General features: G+C 39.7%; 1 protein-coding gene across 5 annotated transcripts in view; it reads right to left on the bottom strand.

Annotated features, from left to right (window-relative positions):
• The window catches only part of GRID2 (glutamate ionotropic receptor delta type subunit 2), a 744842-nt gene that overhangs the window by 88284 nt on the left and 634565 nt on the right, over positions 1–21993 (bottom strand). For all 5 annotated transcript variants that reach the window (XR_003992319.2, XR_003992318.2, XM_030492665.2 and 2 more), the window contains 2 exons: positions 19198–19336; positions 9127–9322 (listed from right to left, as the gene is read on the bottom strand). Coding sequence is in view for 3 of the 5 variants with exons in the window: in XM_030492665.2 (XP_030348525.1) it covers positions 9127–9322; positions 19198–19336 (335 nt within the window). In the remaining 2 variants the exon portion in view is untranslated. The remainder of the gene's footprint in view (positions 1–9126; positions 9323–19197; positions 19337–21993) is intronic.

Here is a 21993-nt window from a genome sequence, read left to right as displayed (position 1 = left end):
TGATAAACAGAAGGGAGAACATAATCTAGTTCTGGTTTTGAGAGAGTAATATGCAGCAGAACTTCCATTTTGCTGTGAATACATCCATAAAGACATCTCCTGTTTTGCAATCTTTACTAAAGCCCTTTCTTTACTCGTCACATTTTACTCATGAGATGGTTTGTAACAACACCCATGAGAGCTGTTTCTCTTTCAGACCTCTGCTGTGCAAATCATAATAAATGCACGCATCACATACTAAATACTCAGGAACCTTTTTTTTTATTTAATGGAATATGACAACAGCATTGCTCTGTTAGATTCAAATACGCAAAAATTGAGCTACTTGTTTGTAGGGGTGGCTTCAGCATCCTTTCCTGTCTATGCCATGCTTTCTAACAAGTGCCTCCGAAATACTGAGTGTGGCCAGCTGAGAAAACTTCAGCAACAAATAATGCTAGCAAAAAAATTTCCTTTGAGCATTATCCTGACATACTCATGCTCACCTTTTACAATTACTGACTGAAAATGCACTGTTTTTCTTAAATTATCTCATAACTGTCAGTTTTCTTACTGCCTACTCTCTTCCAGAATTTGTTATCCCCTAAAAATCCCAGCTTCAGGAGGGAGCTTGGAATTTCTACAATTCATCACTTGCCAGTGCAAATGAAAGCAACACTCGTGCTGCTTAGTATTCAGAAATTTAAAGTGTCTCATATATAAAACTTGGGATTATGGTATTCAAATGTGATATGGGCACAGAAACAAATGGGGATACATACTACTCTGGCAGCAATTCCCAAAGCTGCACACTACCAGAAAAAAGCACAGGAGATATAAGGGGGATAAACTAAGCATTGCCAGATACAAACTCATACACGCAGCCACAAGCAGCCACTCTGCATGTTGTGGTCCAGCTAAACTTCCTGTCAGAGCATGGTGTTGTGGTCCTGCCTTCCACACTTATCAGAAATATCCAAAGTTCTCGGGGGGGGGGAGGGGGGAAAGAAAAGAAAAAGGGAAACTCCTATTTGTTATCTCTACAGGTAGAGACAGAGGGCTAACGAACACAAAATTAATACTACTTTTTGCATGTGCATGAGGATTGTTTTAAACCAAATGCTTGGTAATACACCATATGCCTTACAGTGGCACCTAGGCTCACACTGCTACAGAGCTGATCTCTTACCAGCAGGACAGGAATACATTCCAGGTTTTTCTCTCATGACACCGTCCTAAGTAGTCCACTTCTGCACAGGAGAAACCTCAAGTGAAATCTCCACCAAAACAAAGGAATCAATTTTCCTCTGTGGACTGTTTTGCCTTGTTAAACCAGGCATGAAGTACTTAGCTTTGCATTTGGCCATCAGGATGAAGGGTGGGGACCCCTGTGGGGAACCTCTCATCCCATGCTCACTCCTCAAAGGGCTGTTAGCTGTCCTTTTGCAAGCTGAAAAGTCTGGACTCAGCTCTCTGCAGAATGCAATTCTACAGGATTCAAGCAAAATTAGTTTCTCAGGTAAATTTTGCTATTTCTCTTTTTTTATTGCCATTTATAGTCGTGCAATATGATCTTATTTCGATAGGTACTGTACAAAATAAGCTGCCAAGAAAAACAGGTTCCCAGCTTAGGCACTCCAAACCATGACCTAGAGAAGAAAACTGTCTATCTACAATAGCTAGGAAAGAAACGTGGGCACCTAAGTTAGGCACCTAAAGTTACAGATGATGGGAGTATAGTTGTAGCCGCGACAGTTTAAGGATCTAAGCGAAGCAAGGTTTTAAGAAAGAGATACCTTTGAACAGAAAGGATGTGTACATGAGGGAACCCAAGGGAACCTCTAAATAACCAAGCAAACAAACCTCTGAAAACAAGCAGAAAACTTCAAGAGTAGAAAATTGTCTCTGAAGTTAATGCAATTATGTTAATCAAAGAGGCAATTCAAGAGAAACATGTAGTTGGCACCACTGAAGCTGGAGAAAATGAGAGACAATAAGGGCTGATTGCTCAAAAAAAAAAATCTTTTTTTTTTCACCCCTAATTTTTTATATTGTATCAGACTTTTATGAACTTTAGCTCCCATGCTCATCTTTTGAAGTTAGGCTGTAGCTTTCCTTTGAGGATGAAGACTGAAAGGTCAGACACAGAGAGGTTGCTTTCTGAAAAATACTCTTCATCTGATAATGGTCACGTCAATTAACTTAGTTCATTCTTGGGTATAGTAGTTCTTTAGTTTTGCCCATGTCACATTTATGATGGCATTTAGATGACTACAGTGTGAGTCCTCCTCTCTCTTCTTTTTGTCAGCTATAAAATAAGCCAAATGAAGGGGAAGAACATAAAGAAACAACAAGAGAGTGCTGCTCAGTCGATGGGTAGAGATCGTAGCACACCAGAGACTTAGTTGTCAAGGTTTTTGTTAGTGTAATAACAAAGGAGAGTGTTAAGGAGTTTGAAGAAAAGACAAGACTACTGTCTTGAGGGAAAACTTCATAGCTTACAGAAAAGTCCTTGGAGAAGGCATAAAGATGCTTGCTTGAAAAAGGAGTTGCACTGGAAGCTCACGCAAATGATTTCTAATTAAGAAATGAGAAAGCTACAGGGGGAGTCAGGATTGACCATGAAGGGCCTTGAAACTCAAGACAACTTTTTTTTTTCTTTTTTTTCCAGGAGCATTTCCAATAGAACTAAGTGTAGAAAGAGTGCTTTATAAGGCCCTGGAAAATAACACTAGAAACTACTGAAGTGACGGACTGGAGGTTGTATGGGTAAATAATAGACATGTAATGGAAGGTAAATATGCAAATCTTAAATCATAGAATCATAGAACGGTTTGGGATGGAAGGTACCTTCCAGTCCAGCTCATCTAGTTCCAAACCCCTGCCATGGGCAGGGACACCTTCCACTAGACCAGGTTGCTCAAAGTCCCATCCAACCTGGCCTAGAACACTGCCAGGGATGGGGCATCCAAAGTTTCTTTGGGTAACCTGTGCCAGTGCCTCACCACTCTTATAGTGAAGAACAGAAATAGACACACAAGCTTAAGCAATAGAAAGCTACAGGAAAGAAAAAGATGATAAAGTCAGCTACTGCATGTTTTTATGTTGAACTAAGTTGGCTGTCAGATATGGAAAGACAGTAAAGGAAAACACATTAATTTCAGATAAAAGGAGCTTGCTTTAGCGTAAGAGAAGCAGAACTGTAAGTTGGCTCTCTGGAGCCACTAGTTGAATTTGTTTGGACTTGAGAATACTCAGAGATGAGTGCTATGGTCTTGGATGTAGCCCACAAAAATTGGAGAACAGATCTGGAAAATTCTGAAAAATAGTAGAGAGATAAGAGAACGAGCAAGCAAAGACAGTGGTGGAAGGAAGAATGGCATGGCACCGCAGCAGGGCATCAGTCAGTGACATCTGAGGCTGTTGAAGTGACTGGCAGTCATATGCAGACTGATGTTTGAACAGAAGTCATGAGCAACTTGGATGGCATTTCAATGAGAGCAAAAGGGGGAAAGTGAATTTGGGAGTATGCAAGATGAAAGAGGAGAAGATGAACTCAGATAAAATTTTCAGGAAACTTTGGAGACAAAAGGAATACAGTAGTAGTTGGCTTGCTTAGTAGTTGGATGAACACGTCTGTGTAGATCCATTTCTTGATATATAGGCTGACATAAATTTTGACTTACATTTTCATTTGAATAAAGCCAAACTGCAGAAAATAACTTTTACAGGTGCTCTACTCAAGATAAAACCTGTGAAAACTCTCTAGAAAGCCAAAGTTGGATCAAACTTTAGTATATGCTTAGGGGTGTTCATGAGGGAGAGCAAGCCTTTTGTTGAGCCTACCTTGAATTCCAAGAAAATGAGGCAGTGGGAAAAAAGTTTTACATCTTGTTTTTAAAGCTATGCACAGAATCTTCCTCATGTTCTGTTAAATGTCACAGATCAGTTATTACACATCCAGAACACACTGACTCCCTAACTTAAACCAGGCAGCTATTAAGCTTTCAATAATGCCTGAAAATAACACCACACTGTGTTTGTAGTGCTTTCTGGTCAGGATTCTAAATTTTCCCCCTGCTGCAAGCCCTCGATTTGGAAGCAAAGATACACAGTATTATAGGAAAAAATAAAAAAAATAGCCAGACCATCCATGATAATACAAAGTGAGGACAGCAGGTGCATTTTGTACTCCCAGGCACCCGTCAGCTCCAAGTCATGGGCTGTAGAGGGGATGGTAATTACAAAATAGATAAATTGCACTTTCAGCTGTGGGGCTGAACATGTCAAGGTCTTAAGAATACTCCTGAACCTTATTACTTGTAGAGCAACAATAAAACATCTCATCTGCCCAAGAAGCATTTCCTCCAGAGGCAGAAAGGAACCAGGGAACCAGTGCTGGTTTTTAGTTCATCTGGTAATTAGTTTGCTAACCAACAGCTGCATAGCATAGCTGACCCCCTTGTGGTGAATTAGGATATAAGGGGGACTGGAGTACAGTCCCAGAATTTTTATATGCTCTTGCCTTTTTTGCTTCCTATGACTTTCTTAGGTACTGTGAAACTTGTATTGGTACAGGCCCAAAACTCAAAAAGTCTGTCTCAGTTACCTCTTGTTTTCAGTGTGTTTTTCTTGGCCAGCTCCACGGGCAGAAATGTTCATAACAAAGATGTATGGACTTGCATATATTAATGAGGTATTTTTGTGGTATGATCAGCATATCTGCCACCAAAATATGATTCTAATGGCAAATCTCTGAGTAAATTATCAGTTATTTCAGGAGTTTTCTGGCCCATCAATAGCTACTGCTGAAAACAAATTAAGAATAACCATGTCCAGTTATTAACAACTTGTTCTAGCACAGAATTGCAAATCATTATTACCCCTTTCTTCCCCAGACAAATCAGCTTAGCAGAGCTTTGTTATGGCCTATTCATAGGTAGTTTAAACAATATTTAAACAATACTATTACAGTATTCTCAGGAAGGTAAAAGTGCCATCCCCAGTCTCACAGAATCATACGGTTTGGGTTAAGATCATCTCGTTCCAACCACCCTGCCATGGGCAGGGACACCTCACACTAGACCATGTCACCCAAAGCTCTGTACAACCTGGCCTTGAATACTGCCAGGGATGGAGCATTTACCACTTCTTTGGGCACCCTGTGGCAGTGCCTCACCACCCTCACAGTAAAGAACTTCTTCCTTATACCTAACCTGAACTTCCCCTGTTTAAATTTGAACCCATTACCCTTTGTCCTATCACTACAGTCTCTGATGAAGAGCCCCTCTCCAGCATCCTTGTAGGCCCCTCTCAGATACTGGAAGGCTGCTATGAGGTCTCCACAGAGCTTCTGTCTTCCAGACTGAACAGCCCCAACTCTCTCAGCCTGTCTTCAAATGGGAGGTGCTCCAGCTCCCTTATCATCCCCTGATCAGGGCCCTTCTCATGTCCAGGGAAAACAAATAGGCTCAGCAGTTGCTAGCATGTTTCCACTGGCAATGCAAGTAGGATCACAAGAAAAACAAAATCTCAAGACCAAATTCCTTTTGATACCATGTGCAAGCTGAAGAGGAAATATGAGAGCCTAAGAGGAGTTTCTTTTAATGCACCATCCAGAAGCATTATTTCACCTGACAGTCACTTGCAAGTTTCCTACCGGCTAAATGTTTTGCAGATAGAGTTAAACAGACAGAGGTTTCAAACACATTCGGATTCTGACGATGCAGCCTGGGGAAGGAATTTTCCACTTTGTATTGCTGAGAAAAATGCAGACGCTGTAGGCTATGGTATCATGTTCAGAGGAACAACATGGGTAGGATAGGGCATTAGGCACTATTATACTCTAGGGAAGAAAGAGCAGACGGGCACAATGGAAGTGCTTCATTATATTTTAAATGGGAATAGTTCCAAGGATAGGAAAGCCTGTAGTGCTTGTAAAGGATTAAGCAGGGTAATGTGCTTTTTAAGAAGACATAAAGAGGTATGTAATGTGATATATTTAAGCCTAAATGATTTTTCTTGGAGTCCTCAATGAATGTTTAAGCAGGCATGACTTAGGCCTCTGTAAATCCTCTCCGAATAAATAACTTCCATGAAAATAGAGATTCCTTTGACAGAATGAGATGCATATTTCATAACCTATGCAGAAAAGGAAAATCAATTTGAAAAACGTGAAAGACTTAAGAATAATAAAGAAAAAAAGAAGATAAAAGTGAATATTCTTCAGACTAATCCAAGCATATATAGGAATACAGCTACCGTCCCCAACCAGTTTGATTTGACAGAGCAGGAAAACAACTAAATGCCTCCCTACCTTCAATTCAGGTCTTCAACTGCTTTTTGTTGCCTTTTGAGAAAGAAAGAGACAATAAGTGGCAGAAAATATCTAAAGTGCCTGCACTTTCCAGGCTATTTCCTGTTAACGTACCTCTGCTCTCTCTTCAGGGTAAATCTACCCAGCTGCACTCTAACCAGACCTGATGGTGTATATAGCTGTTCACTATGGATGGAATAGGAGCACACACATGTATGTATGCACCTGATTTATGAGAAGAACAGGACTAATAAATATCAAAACTTGAGAACTTACAATGGCACCATCTTCCCATCTTATTTCTTTTGCCTGTCCTGCCCTCCTGTCAGGAAAAGCAGGTCAAAGCAGTAGATTGCCTGATGCAAAATGGGACTATGCAATCACTGTCATTTGGCTGTATTGTATTTTCACTCACACAGGTGCTATTCCCCATGCAGTCACTAGTACAGAGAGCACACAGTCCTGCTGAGCAAGCGAGATGATGCAATGAGTAAATCAACAGTTGATCCCACTCCCTTTCCTCCTGTTTATATATACATTACTATTAAACTGCTACTTTCCTTAAAATGAGTACCACTGTAATTTGTGGAATAAAATCAAGACAAAACCGAAGAACTTTTAAGACATTTGGCAAAGCCTCTTCTCTGATATTTACTTGAAAACCCCATTTAACAGCAGAGAGGGTGCAGCAGGGACTGTTGTTAAAGAAAAGCATGGCCACTGTGTCCACCACATCCTTCCTGCACACCTCTCTCCCATGGCGGTCCCTCCTGTCACAGTTCCTTCACGGTCATTAGGCAGCCTAGTGGAAATCCCTTTCCACAGACGCATTTGGAAGCATTCAAGTCTCAGCCCTCACTTGGCACTCTAGGAACTCCAAGGTAATGGCCTCAGAGAACTTGAATAAACTGCTGTTCAGTCATGCTTTAGTGCTGTTTAACGGTAGAAACAAAGCACAGAGGGAGACCTGTTGACTTAGCTTGTCCAGTGTTATAATCTGGTTAATAGCTCTGATGTGGCCAGTTCAATTCATTCAAGGCCCTGAAGAACATTACTAAGTGTATAAATAAGCTAAAGGGACCCACTAATTCTTTCCTCTGAAATGTTTTCATTTTTCTGAAGCATGTTACAGAGATTATAATCTCTGCCTTTTACCAGCTCTTTCCTCCAGCTTTCTTCCCTATCAGGCCAAATGTGATCTCCCAAAAGCTTCTGTTGAAGAGCAAGTGACAAATAATCCTTTTCTGTCATTTCTTCCTGGAAGGTGAAAGAAAGGAAGGAAACTGTGCACACACAGGTAGATGTGCATGTTCATTAGAATCAGGCCTGAGCCCTCTGATATTTTAAAATCAAAAGGTGGTTGGTTTGCTCACATGCTGCAGCTTGGTTTTTCAACACCATCATTTTCAAGTGCTTATTCCTGGGAAGCAAAGGCATGGAAAATTAAATAACTCAGATATTTCTGGTACTGTAGGATTTAGGACAGCAACTGCCATGTTTCTAGGAATGAGAAGTCAAAGACTGTAACCTGGAATTACCTACCACCATGATACACTGGTTGAATTTTCAGGTAAAAGACATTAGTCAACCCAGGTGTGTTTGACATGCTCTCATTTTTTGTTCTTCTGAAACCTCAAGTATAACTTCGGGAGGGAAACCAGAAAGAGGCCAGCTTTTTTTCATATATATACAAAAGGCAAACTCCAGCTTTATCAGGCTCTTCCAAACTGAGCTAAAATATATTTTCTCAAAAAAAGCAATTTCCTCTTCCAATAAATCTTCAGACTGTCTTTTTTTTCCTTGCTTTTTCAGCTTAGACTTTATCTAAAGGGGTTTCAAAGGTACGGTTTCTCAAGGCCTCACTTGCCTTTTCTTTCATGCTGTTTAGTCCTTCAGAGGAGAAAATATCATCTCAGTTACACAGAGGGTGGATTAGTGATTTTTAAGACTCAAAAAAATATTTGTTCTTTTGTAGTTCTTTCATTATCAAGAGATCGCCAGTGATTTCATCATTCTTTTTAAGATACTCTTTTCTCTCATATGTTTGTATCCAGTGTGGAAACACCAGAAATTACACGTTTTCCTGGCAAATGGATTTTGAGAGAGACAAAAGGCAGAGTTTGTCTGTATTTTCAGAAGTCACTAAGCCAAGCTTAGAACAAGTGAACACATGACTTCATGGATATTTGCTCTAATCAATCTACAAATTTTGAAGTTTAAGATCTATAAAATATGATATTACTCAGATTTGATTTAAAACTCTCTCTGTGAAAATACAACAGTAGGAAGAAGTTTGTAAACAGTGTCATAAACCCATATTCACTTTCATACTGAACCCTTTCATGGACTAGTGTTCTTATAAAAGCTGTAGCTGTCAACAAAAACACTGGGAGGGAGCTCTTGCATTCACAAATGTGCCTACACAAAGCCAAGCTTTTCAGTGCCAGGAGTCTACAAAAAAAAAGTTAATCAATGTCTTGTATAAAAAGTGCTTTCAGCTTTGTACAGTACATTGCCACAACTTCTGGGGTTATAGTGCAGTGATCCTTTTCCCATTTTACATTCTGACAAATTTCATCTCTCATACCTATAAATCCTTTTCAGAGCAAACAGTTCAGGTACTTACATTTTAAAATCTCGTTAAAAGCAAACTACATACTGAGAAGTCACAATCCTCTGTGCTGATGCAATCGGCTTGCAGAAATTGGTACCAGGCATGATCATTATCTGGGTGCAAATGCATCCCTTTTAGTTAAAAGCAACAACTAAGCAAATGTGGTGTTAAAGCAGAGCATCTCCAATGGGAAGAAAAAAATAAGTCATACCAGTACCTTTTGGATGCCTGCAGTCGACTCCAAGACATTGTTCTCTGAACCATTACTTCTGTTAATCATCCTCCACATTTGGGAATACATGCTGTCCCTCTCAAAAGGATTCATCCCTTTCACTCGGACGTGCTCATAGACTGCAGAGTCCAACACAGTGCCATAAGGAATATCCGTCTGCCTTGAGAGATCCTGGAGAGACCTTAATTGTGGGTGAAGAAAAGAGACACAGGGGACTTGAAGCCACATTTTCAAGAGGAAGGAGCTGCAGGCAAGCAAAGGGCAACACACTGGAAGACAGATGTCAAGCCAGTTTCTTTTGTTTGGTGGTTTGGGTTTTGTTTTTTTTTTTTTCTTTTTTTTTTTTCCCCCTTTCCTTTTTTTCTTAAAAGAGAAAGTGAGGCTGAAAAATTGTATGGTTTAAGACAGAAGGAGAAATATGAGGTGAAAGGAAGGGGTGGAAAAAGTCAAAATGTATGGAAGGAGAACAACAGAAGGAGTAAGAGGGTCCTGTCAAATGCCAAGCTCCTTTGAGCAGGGGTAAAGGAGAGAAGGGAGCATTGCAGCCTCTCCAGCCATACGTGGCAAGTTCAGCAGGAGTTGAGTAACTCCTTAAGAGCCTGCAGTGCCACCACACACTGCTGCTGGGGAGCAGAAGTGTTAGCATCAGAACTCACCAAATTAGCACAAAGCACCTGGACTGAGTACTTCTAAGTGCTACTGGGTTACACAGTGAAGAGCAGCTTTTTGGTGGTATTCCTGCACTGAACTGTGCACCCACCACACAGGTCACATCCTACACTATTTTCAGCAACAGGAAGATTTCTGTTCTGGTTTCATGAACTGCCTTTTCAGCACAGTTCATGTTATTTAGTCCAGTAAATTTGTTCTACTTTACATATTGGCTGGTCTTATACATTCCCTGTAAGTAAGAAAAATTAATCAGTTTAGAAGTTACTATAGCATCTCAAATATGGTTTTGTCAACCCTGCTTTGGACTTAAAAATGCATTTTAGAACCGTTCTATACCTCTTGGCTTTTATTTTCCTGTCCTACAGAATTGCTCTCCAGTACCTTTGGTTCTTTAATGACATTCATTAAGGTTTCAAAATAACTACTTCAATATGTTTATTGCCTAAAACCCATTACAATTTTCCTGGCACAAATTAACTTTGTATAAACTGCTCAAATGTAGTGGACGACACCGAAGGACAAATCAAGGGGCTGATTGTTGTGTTGAAGTAGGCAATATAAAATTGTAAAAGCTCATTGCAGCCACAGAAAATGCAAGCACAAATGTAGATAACTCATCAAATTCTAAGTTGTGTTTCCGAAACATGTAAATATAGAGGCTAGTGAAAATGGCCCTATGGGGGTGACGTGTGGGAGGAATTCTTAGATGTTACAGGGATGGCATTGAAGAAAACAGTAATCGAATCTCAAAGGATGTGTATACCTCTGAACACAACAGAAAGCAAGAACGGAAGAAATCAATAGAGCTCAATGCAAGGGTTTAGAGGTTAGTTGAGTCAAAAAGAAATCCTTTAAAATTCAGACATGTGGACTTAGAAAAACATTGATCAATAGCTAAGTTCTAAGCAGATAACATATAGTAAATATAAGGAAGGGATAAATTAAATTTCAAAGAGTAAATAACTAAGGGTATTAAACCCCCCACGATCCTCTCCCCTTTCTCCAACAAGATGGCATTCCTCTTTAAGAACATAAGCAGCAGAGAACCTTCAAAAAATCTAAACATACGGGATCATCAAAGGCTAGCTGCTAGATGAAACTTTTCCTGAAACCAAGTATATTGGTCTTCTACCAGAGGACTAAGACGTGCCCTTTTTTTAGGAAGAAAAATGTGACACTTTACTGGACTAAGGTATCAGAGGAGTAAGTACCGTGGCTAATTTGTAACTGAAGTAAAAAAATAAAATTGTCAAGTCTAGATAAACACCTATGAATTCTGAAAGATTAAATATGAAATGACTGAGCTGTTCGCAAAAATGTGAAAACTCATTACAGCCCATGTGTGAAAAGGAAGCAGTAAATATTTTTAAAAGGATGTAGTGGTAGTCAGGGGAATCATTGAAAGTAAACTACTAAGAAGTTATATTTAGATTTAATAAATAAACTGAAATAAGGATTGATACAATTGTAAAGATCAGTCCTGAAGATTAGACATAACCACCAGGTAGGTTTCGCCAGGGAAAGTAATTCAATCATCTACTAGACTGAAGAATTTAGAAAAGGCTTTCACCTTATCAACCAATTTATGGAAAGTAGAAGTATGGACTGGCTATAATGGTAGAATTTAGAAACGCTTCCTGGTAACTCTCGATAGCATTAGGAAAGCAAATCATCAAAAAAAGCATCCGATGGATGTTCTTGAGGGACTTCAAGGGTAACAAGACCAGCTTTCACAGAACTAAAAGCCTGAACAACGGAAGTGTGGACCTGTTGAGGGGGACAGCAGGCACAGCTATGGCTGAGATGCTCAATGCCGCCTTTGCCTTGATCTTCCCCAACAAGGTCTTCCAGGTCTCTGTGACTAGAGGCAGAGTTCAAGGAGGCAATGAACAAACAGCAGCAGGTGGTCAGGTAAATACCAACTAGACAAGATGGACATTGACTAAGAACACCAGACCAGTGGAAGTCCATGGACCTGGCAGGCTGCACCAAAGTGTGCTGAGAGAGCTGGCCAATGTCCTTAAAAGACTGCTTGCTTTAATTTATGAAAGGTGAAGGAGATTGGGGGAGATCCCTGACCACTGGAGAAAAGAAATGTCCAGACTATATTCAAAAAAGATGATTCATGGAATTAAGGTGGGCCATCCAACAGCATGGGGTGAGTCCTCTCAGAGTGCATTTCTGAGCACATGAAGGAGAAGCAGCTGACTGGGAGCAGTCAACATTGTTTCACCAAAGGTAAGTCATACCTGACCAATCTGGTTGCCTTCAATAATAAAATGACTTAGTTTGTGGACAAGACCAAAGAAATAGCTGTAGTTTACCCTAACTTTATCAAGGCTTTCAATACTGTCTCCCATAATACTCATGTATCCAAGTTAATTGATTAGGCCTGGCTGGGTGGGAAACAAGATAAATTCCTGGTTGGATAATCAGGCTCACAGGGTGGCTCACCTGGAGGCTGGTAACAGGTACCACAGAGGTCTAATCTGGGACATGTCTTTACCAGTAACCTGGATGAGGTAAGCACCCTGTTGTCAAGTTGGCAGATGACATGACACTGGGAGACTGCTCAGACAGCTGACTGCCCCAGGACAGGCTGCCGCCAGATGGACCTAGAAAGGCTGGAGGAATGGGCTGACAGGAGTAGTGAAAATTCAGCAATGACAAAATACAAAGCCATGTATTCCTGTGGAGGAATAACCCCATGCAACAACCCAGGCTGGGGTGCAGCTCTGCAGAAAGGCACCCTGGTAGACAGTGATGGGCCTTGTGAGAATTTCTCTGTTTCACTATTAGGCAGAGTGTTGTGTAGAAGTAAGCGTATTTCTGTTGCATTGACAGTCCATCATCTGTCAAAAGCATCACTGATGAAATGCACTAGCTAAATACAACATTTTATATTCATCAATTCTGTGTTGCTGCTGCCAATTCACTTCTGTATGTCCTGGCAGTGCTTAGAAGTGCACTGTCACAGGGTGAATACTGTCATGGCCTGTAATTGCTGTGTTATTTGTCATACATACTGTTAGAAAAGTCTACAAAAAGTATTTACTGAGTCTCCAGTTTCTAGTGACAACACCTAATGAAATTGCAGTCATTACTTTGCAAGCCATATAATTTCTAATATAACAAGCAACAAAGCATTTTTTCTGAAACATTGCTAACTGGTATATAAATGACATGTATCTGCTGTCACAAAACAGTATGGTTAGAAAGAACACAAAAAGAAAACAGTTCCTCTGTATATCCTGTGGCTATAAAAGCAACCTTGCTATTTTCAGTAAGGCAAACCAACATAAGACATGAGCTGTTAGTGCAAAAGTGTGCTACAATCAGGTATGAAAAGCATATTACAAGCAGCCTGAGAAGCAAGCAAGACAGAGGCATCACCAGCCAGGAAATCACAAGGAGGAGAATTATGTTAATGTCTTCAGGAAGGCATGGTGTAGCTGCCAAGTCTGGCATTAATTAGTCTGCAATTCTTTACTGTTTGGTGTCCTATCCTAAAACACAGGTTTTATCTCAGTTGCCCTGCTCTGCGTCTTTTCACAGTTGCAGGTGCTGCTCTATGCTGAGAAAATGATGGCAAGAGGCAAGTATGAGTATAATACTTGGCAAGCCAAGTATCAGTATAAACTCTAGGGATATGCTAAACACTGTCAGCAGTAAACCCAAGTTTTGGTTCACCTGACTCTATGCTGAGGAGCAAGAAAGAAGTTTTGGAGCCTGCGAGGTGTACATGTATGCATGCTGCTGCATAGGCAAGCTGCAAAAATGGAAACAACCTATCACATCAGCGACTTATCCCCTCACACAAACACGTCGAATGGGATCATAATATATATGACCTCCTTCAGAAACTTTTTTTTATAACCTGCAACTCTGAGACTACTGGTATGACATTCACAACCCAGCAGCCAAGGTACAGCAAAACAAAGTGAAATGACAAACCTTGACAGAACTAATAAAATTATTAAGGCATTGAGGTTCCTTTCCAGCAGAAAGAATTTTTATAACTACTTTGCCTCCAGCCTGGTTTGTAGGTTACACATTGTTCCATGTACCTTTATTCCTGGATTAAACAACTCATTTTCTGTTCAGACAAATACAGTTAGTGGAGACATAAATTCCCAGCCTCACTAGGTCACCCAGTCTCGCTACACAGCTGCCACACCAGATCTCAAAATAAGGAAAAAGTATTCATCAAGCTGGTTAAATCCTATGGGGTATCCGTTGATGCCCAATTTCTGATACTGTTATCCACACTGGATGGGAATTTAATTTTGCAGTAGTTTTACTGATGTCAGTTGAACCTCCTGCAAAGCAAAGCACACATCTAACATGAGAAAGGGATTTATAATCCCATATTTTAAAACATTTATCTCTTTGAATTTCTAATTTTGAAACAATAAGATAATGAATGACAAAAAATTGTCTTAAAATAAAAAAGAAGATATAGTTGAAAAAATTGTTATAAAATAAAATATCTGTAACGGAGGTTGTCTATAGACAAATTCTACTTCTAGGGAAATGACCATGCAGTCAGGTCACAGTTCACTTTATGTTTGGTTATCACTCATGAAGCGCTGTGAGGAAAAATGTTATGTCTGGTCTTTATGATAAGTTTTTTTCTCATTGCAGTTACTAAGGTGATACTAATACTATCCTAATACAACATAGATTAACTACAATATAGGGCTATTCTGAGAATGAATTGAGTCAATTGAGAATGAATTATTAACAGGTACATGTATTTTTCAGCCTTTGTTGATTTTGTTTAGTATTCTACACCTTAATCAGGCAGCAGTTGTCAGGTCACTTTCATTTTCTGGCTTAGTACAAATTAGTGACTTTGTAATTTAAAAAATTATCTCTGCTTTAAACTCGAATTAAAAAAAAAACATATTAGGATTTGCATATGTTTCTTTCCCCAAAGCATACCTTCTGTAATTCAAATCCTAAGCTTAAAATTGGTAAAATGTTTTTCATATGTGTCAGCCGAAAGCATTTAAAAAGTACACAGAAAATATAGAAAAACAGAAGGTCAGCTCCATAAAGGAATAACCAAATTCCTTTTTAGGTGGTTAAACAGCACTGAGGTCAGAGGCTTGGGCATCAATGTATCTCTGCAGATCTGGGTTACAGAACGATTTAGGCTAGCTGTGTCATTAGTCTTGGCTGTTGCACAAAACTGCATGAAGTAGTCACTAAATTTTAGGAGAAAATAACTGATGTCATGGCTGACACTAAAGTCTTTATGACTAATTCAGATAAAGCTTTCCAATGCTTCCCCCCCCTCCCCCCCCCCCGTTTTTTCTAGGACATGAAGGATTAATTCACAGGCAGGCTTAGGGAACAGGGACACTAAGTCAAGAGGTTTGACTGTTGGCAGTGACGGCTGTGTCAGAATCTAGTAACACTGCTTGCTAGCCAGTTCGAAGATCTGGGTGAACCACATTAAAGGAAAAGTTTAAGAACATTCTGCTTTTCAGTATAAGGAAATATCTACTCCAATTACTGCATTCTTCTGTAACCATCCTTGCAGAAAACTTGTAGTCAGTTTTATTGAGCTGTTTAGAGCCTTGGGGACATGTTGTCTTCAAAGGAATCATAGTGTCCTGGTTTCAGCTGGGATGGAGTTAATTTGCTTCCCAGTAGCTGGTACAGTGCTGTGTTTCAGCTGTAGTCTGAGAACAATGCTGATAACACACCGATGTTTTAGTTGTTGCTAAGTAATGTTTACCCTGATCAAGGACTTTTCAGTCTCATGCTCTGCCAGTGAGGAGGGGCACAGGAAGCTGGGAGGAAGCAGAAACAGGAGACCTGACCCAAAATAGCCAAAGGGATATTCCATACCACAGCACATCATGCCCGGTGTATAAACTGGTGGGAGTTACCTGGCAGGGGAGATCACTGCTTGGGTCATGCTAGAGCTAGCTGAAGACCTCCAAATTTATTTGGCATTTACGGAGAAAAGCCACTCTTAATTACTATTCACTCATGTTGCATTTGAGACAGTGATCTAAAGATTTAAGGAACATAGAAGTTATGCTTTGCTTTGCTGCCACAATGTTTTGGCATTTGAAATGCTGGCTGTCTTGATTTAAATGTCATCTGCAATGTGGGGCAAGTGTGACAAAAGATGTATCTAGGAACTACTCAATGACTTGAGTACCTCCACTCCTGACACTGCCTGTTGGCAGAAGATGAAAAGCTGAGCTCCCAAAGGTACGAATAGTAGCAATTTGTCTGCAAAAGGAGATTAACGTTCCTCTAAGTTCATTAGAAATTGTAGCAATTTGATCCAAATTAATTGGTAGAGAACAAATGCCGTCAACATCAAGCGAGGTTATACAGCAAAGACCTACTAGGAAACACTCTAGGGCAAGGAAGCATTTCACTAGTCCTCCATAGCACACTGCCTAACAAAAGCTTGTGTGCTTTTCCTCTTAAAACAGGCTTCTGGATGCCTTGAGGCACTGACTAGGAAGAGTAGCCCAACCTTCATACCAGTCAAGAAAGGCAAGCTGCAAGAGCTCTGAACACAAACTGGCTACACATCCAAAAGCTGAAATGCATTAACTATCAAAACATTTCATGGAAATGACATGTGCTGTGGGCTGCTTGAATCGCCCCATCTTTTGTAAAGATATCACAAGGACCATACTTTCAGCAACACACTGTAATATGTGATGCCAGCTAGAAACTGGAAATGAAAACCTATTAACTACTTGTTACATGTGTACAAACCCACTGATGTAAATTTCATTTTTCTGACTTCTCTGAAGCTGGCTGGATAGCACTACAAGCAGAATCTGCTTTATTTTCCTTAAGTACTTAAACTCATTTCTATTCTGGCCTTCAAAACTCCCCAAGGTACATTCCGATCTGTTAAAAAAAAGAGGGGAAAAAAAAGGCATCAGCTTTTTTCTTTATTGCTTATTCATGTTTCCCAGTTTGCAGTAATTCAGCATGGTAAACAAACAGCCTCTCTCTTATGTGCTGGTTTGAGTTTCAATTTTGGCAGTTTTGTAAACTAAAGTTTTACACTCCCACTGTAGTTAGGATAACTTCATTCCCTAATGGATACTTAACACATCTAATTACTCTCTTTTTGAGCTGAAAGCGCTGTTGAAAAATGTCTTCGTTTTTTCATTCCAGGAGCTTTCCAGCTGCAACATTTTCTACTGAATAAAACATTTCCAGTGACTTTGCCATAAATAATACAGCACAAAGACCAATGTAGTCCCAACTATACATAATAACCTCAGAATTCCACTGAGGGTTTTCTCATGACATCAGAATAAACTGCAAGAAAAAGCTGAAAATGTATTAAATTATAGTTTGGGTATATTTTATTCCTTTGTACACATGACAATAAAACTCAGTCATTTATCACAGTAATTTGAACATTTTCCTGGACTACTTCAAAACTAGAAGGGGCATAATTTCAAAGCAGGATGCAGAGGCATATCTCGTATTTGTAAGGACAAACTGAATGACTGAATATATCATAATTATTTATTTTGCATGTACAAAATCCCATGTTGTTTCTTCACACTCCTTAGTCAAATGTAAAGCTTTTTAAAATTTAAAAAAGAAAAAATTAACCTCCTTTAATGCCTCAAGGTCAATGTTGATAAACATTGATGTAGAATATCCTTTTACTCCCCTATAAATCATGAAGGGTTTATAACTGGTTGAGGTTTTTAGTCGAGGAAAGAAGGATAACAACCATAGACACTTCATTTCCAATTGGGAATGAATAAGGACTGATAATGCCTGGCTAATCTGGGCCATAGGATACCAACTTCTCCCTCTGCCCTCTCTTATTCAAGGAGTAGGGAGAAAGAGAAGTGTAAGAGGATGCTCTCTAATGGGGGGAGAGTCCAGAGATAACCATGCACTCAAAGTGAAGGCTGCTTCTGCTCTTGGGTGTGAGCTTCAGCTTCCAATCACAAATAAAACTTGGCTGCTATTGCAGATGTTTATCTGTCTATGTGCTGTTAAAGCCTGGACTGCTTTTAGTATTTAGAAAATCCTCACCTAGAGGAAAAGTGCATTAGTGAGACCCTGGCGATTGGCTGCCATGCAGTGACACTTGAACTTAACCTATGAATTCACAGGAGGCCAAGGCACCCTGCCCAGTCTACACTAGTGGCTCACTGTCTCAGAGGCACTATTTCGATGAGACTTGGAAAGCGGCTGAACTAGAGACAGCAAGACCTTAGGTGATGATACAGAGAAGACAGGGACTTGAATCAACAACTGGAGTGAGAACACTGGATTTTACCTAAGGTCAGCATTGAGCCTGCAGGGTCTTACTCTTCTGGAGGAAGAAATACAGCAGAATGTGCCTCTCTTCTTTAAAGTCATTCTACCATTTTTGCAAAGAAGGATTTATGGGAAAGGCTAACCCTGTCACTTTCACATACTTTCATGGACTTGTAGCCTCAAGATTAAAAACCTTCTACGAACCAGCCAGCTCACCCCTTGGAGTACTTGGTTTGCTAATGTTTCACTGTATTTTCTAATCTCTGCTTTTACCCAGGAAAAAGGATTTAGTGGTGAGGGAGGTCACTGGACCAGCGGGAATGAGGATAACTCAGCATGCAGCTTGCTGAAGGAGAACAAAAGGGCAGAGAGAGAAAGGGTAGGAGACCTAGAAAGGTTCCTGTGGTATGGAAAGATGAGATGGTCTGGAAAAAGGGCTAGAAGAAGTGACAGAAAAACAGTTCTCCATAAAAGGAACAGGAGAAGACAAAGACATTCATGTTAGGGAGGCATGAAGGAAAAGAAACAATAGACAGAAAAAAGAGAACAATATGATCTGTCAATGTAGTAAGAAAGCACTTGGGAGCAGAAGGAGCAAAGTGACCACAAGTGATTTTTTTAATTGTGTGTTGCTATTAACACATCTTTGCCTTGTTAAGAAAAGGTGAATTCAGCTTTGACTGACTATTCCCCATATATTGAAGAAGCATTGGGGTCCTCATCGAAGTGTCAGAGCACAAGTATTGTGGGATGCATCTGAACGGAAAGCATAACCTGAAAACACACAGCACACAACTTTCCCATTTCAAATACTGATACCCCAGTTATCTCAAACTCATTTGCTTCTTTCAAAATATGTATGTATGCATACATATGTATATATACGTGCCACAGAAGATTATCTGCCAGAGGCCAACAATTCTGATCCTAAAGACAAAATGTCTCCAGAGAGACTGGCTGTCTATGGTATATTGTTATTTTTTTTTAGCTTCCAAACTACTTCTCAGGATGATAAAAATTCCTTCATTTTCTCACACTTAAGTAGAACATATATACCGCTCTACATGTTCACCCTCCTTTCCTTCAGTTCATTCTTTATCAACTTACTGGATGGAGTTCTCAATGCGTGTGATGGTGAGGAAGGCTGCTAGGTTTGCTGTGTAAGAGGAGATGACAATCAAAGCAAAAAGCCACCAAGCTCCCATCATCAGCCGGGTTGCCAGGGTTGTGTATGGAACCTCTCCTCCTGTGGGGAAGAAGGAAAAGCAAGAGTTTTCATTTGGCAGAAGGAAACCCAAATCCTCATTGCTCGTGCATTGCTCAGGAGAACTAGGCCTCCAGGTCAACAGGGAGCTACACTTTCTATGCAATGAAAAGTGTTGAAGGAAGCCCACAGTGTCAGCTGTCATTACTGTATTTCTTTTGCTATTGTGCTGTTAATCACAATTCATCTGCCAGTCCTGTCCAGTAATGGAAATAGACTTCAAGATCTGAGAACAAAACCATCAAAAGTAAATTCTCACAATGTTCTTTCCTTAGAGATTTTATCTACAAACATTAAGAATTTTTGCGATGTAAGGAATGTAAAGTTAAAATAACCCCATTGAAACATAATTACTTTTCACAGTTCTGTAGGCAGGCATATGCTCATGAGAAGCGTATGTGTATGTGTACAACTTGCTGCAAGTGAACCTGGATATGCAAAAAACTAATCACATGTATTGAGGAATACAAAATTGTTTTGTATTCCCATAGTTGCTTTCCTTTAAAAATCCAACTGTCATGTAAACAAAACATTAGCAGCAATTAAACCTACCAGGAGCTGCACACCACCACTTATGTGACCAGAGCCAAGTTTAGCAAGCCATGAAAAGCATTATTTTTTGTTCAAACTGCTGCCCCCAAAACACACTAGTTCAGAGTTTCGAAAGAACTCTTTCAGTTAAAAACATACGAATGACAGATTTTTAGATGAAGGAAAATTCATTGTTTTAAAAACACCCATTTTGTCTGCAGTGTAAGTTTTGTCACAGCTACAAGTAACTAGGTGGGGGACAGGGGAATGCAGCAAACACCCACAGTCAACTTTTCCTCTTTTCCTATACTCTTTTCCTCTTTTCCACAACCCTCTTCCTTTTCCCCTATACTCAGCAATTAGAAAAGTTGTCATTATTGTTGAGGTAGTTTTCTCAGATGCAAAATCTCACAATGGTACAATATCTGGGATTTGTACAAAAGCAGTTTGTTATAGACTCAATCATTTAAGTATTTTGTGCTGAATCTTCACTTACATAAATACTCCTCCATATTTTCCCAGCACGTGGGTGTAAAGGGAATATAAATTAAAATTATTCTCATTCCAAGTACAAATAAGTTTCAATTATATACACAAACTAGATATTTAATCAATTCTTGAATACGAAGGATCACCTTGCTGTTTGGTTAAAAGTTTGTCCTACTTATACAAAGCATTGGGAACTCTGCATCATCATACAGTAACCAAATGTGAAGCTTTCTTCCTACTTCAGTGACGTGGAGTTCTACTATATGTGAAATAATAACTGACTACATTTATATTTTTTGAATATAGGTATTGAAATCCTTTGCCTTTTAAGAATTGAAAAGACAGAATCTATTTTAGACCTGTTCAGTCAGAAATAAAGTTATTTTAATTCCCAAGATGCCATGTGATTATCTGAAATAAGAATCTACTGGTCAGGCGAGGAGCTATTATTTCAATATAAAGACCTTCAAAGATGAACTTTAGCTTCAACATCTGAAGATATGGTTTTCTCTCCTACATAAATTTTAAATTATATTAATAGAATATTTCTACTTTACAAGAGTTTTTGCAATATCTTTGGAATGCTTAAATTTAAAAATGATTTTTAATAAAATTAAAAGAGAAGACAGCTATATCAATTTATCTGAAAAGGCTGTCGGTCCTTTTAACTTTCAGGTGCCAATCCCTACAGATAATCTTCATATTGAACTGAGCTGAGTAGAGTGATAGAGAAGAAGCCAATGATCTCCTGGGCATCCTTGAATTTTCGTGTTTCAGTTTATTGAGTAAAACTCAGTTCTCACATTCTTTTGTTGAAATGAAATGTCAGAAAAGAGAGGACCACTGAAAGTCACACACCTGCTTTCTGGTTTTCAAGTAAGGATGATGTGTAACAAGTGACCATGAAAGCCATCGTAGGTCCCTCAGTCACAGCATCCCCCTACTGTTCATACAGTGTAGTTTTCCTATACATTGGTAAGGTTATCCCCAGTATTCAGAGAATCATAGAATAGCTAGGGTTGGAAAGGACCTTAAGATCATCTAGTTTCAACCCCCCTGGCAGAGACATAGGCATGAGATAGGCAGAGACACCACACACTAAACCATGTCACCCAAGACTCCATCCAACCTGGCCTTGAACACTGCCAGGGATGGAGCATTCACAACATCCTGGGGCAGTCTGTTCCAGTGCCTCACCACCCTCACAGTAAAGAACTTCCTTATACCTCACCTAAACTTCCCTGTTTAAGTTTAAACCCATTCCCCCTTGTCCTGTTGCTACATTCCCTGATGAAGAGACCCTCTCCAGCATCCTTGTAGGCCTCCTTCAGATATTGGAAGGCTGCTATGAGGTCTCCATACAGCCTTCTCTTCCCCAGGCTGAACAGCTGCAACTTCACTGCTACCTTTTCTTTTTTAACACCCATATTAACAATAGACTTTAAGAAACTGTGAATGCTGGTCATCACAAGTGCTTTTACTTCAGCCAGGTGTTTGTGAAATCTTGTTCCTAATTCACAGTAGTGCCTTGTATATCAGCAGTCAATAAATGAAGCTTAAGGACAATGCATCCAAGTACATGTAAAATACATATCAAAATAATCACTCCTGCCTGTACT

The sequence above is a fragment of the Strigops habroptila genome, chromosome 7, assembly GCF_004027225.2.
Source record: "Strigops habroptila isolate Jane chromosome 7, bStrHab1.2.pri, whole genome shotgun sequence".
Classification (NCBI taxonomy): Eukaryota; Metazoa; Chordata; class Aves; order Psittaciformes; family Psittacidae; genus Strigops; species Strigops habroptila.
The sequence above is the reverse complement of the archived record's forward strand: the minus strand, read 5'-3'. Positions and strand labels throughout refer to the sequence as shown.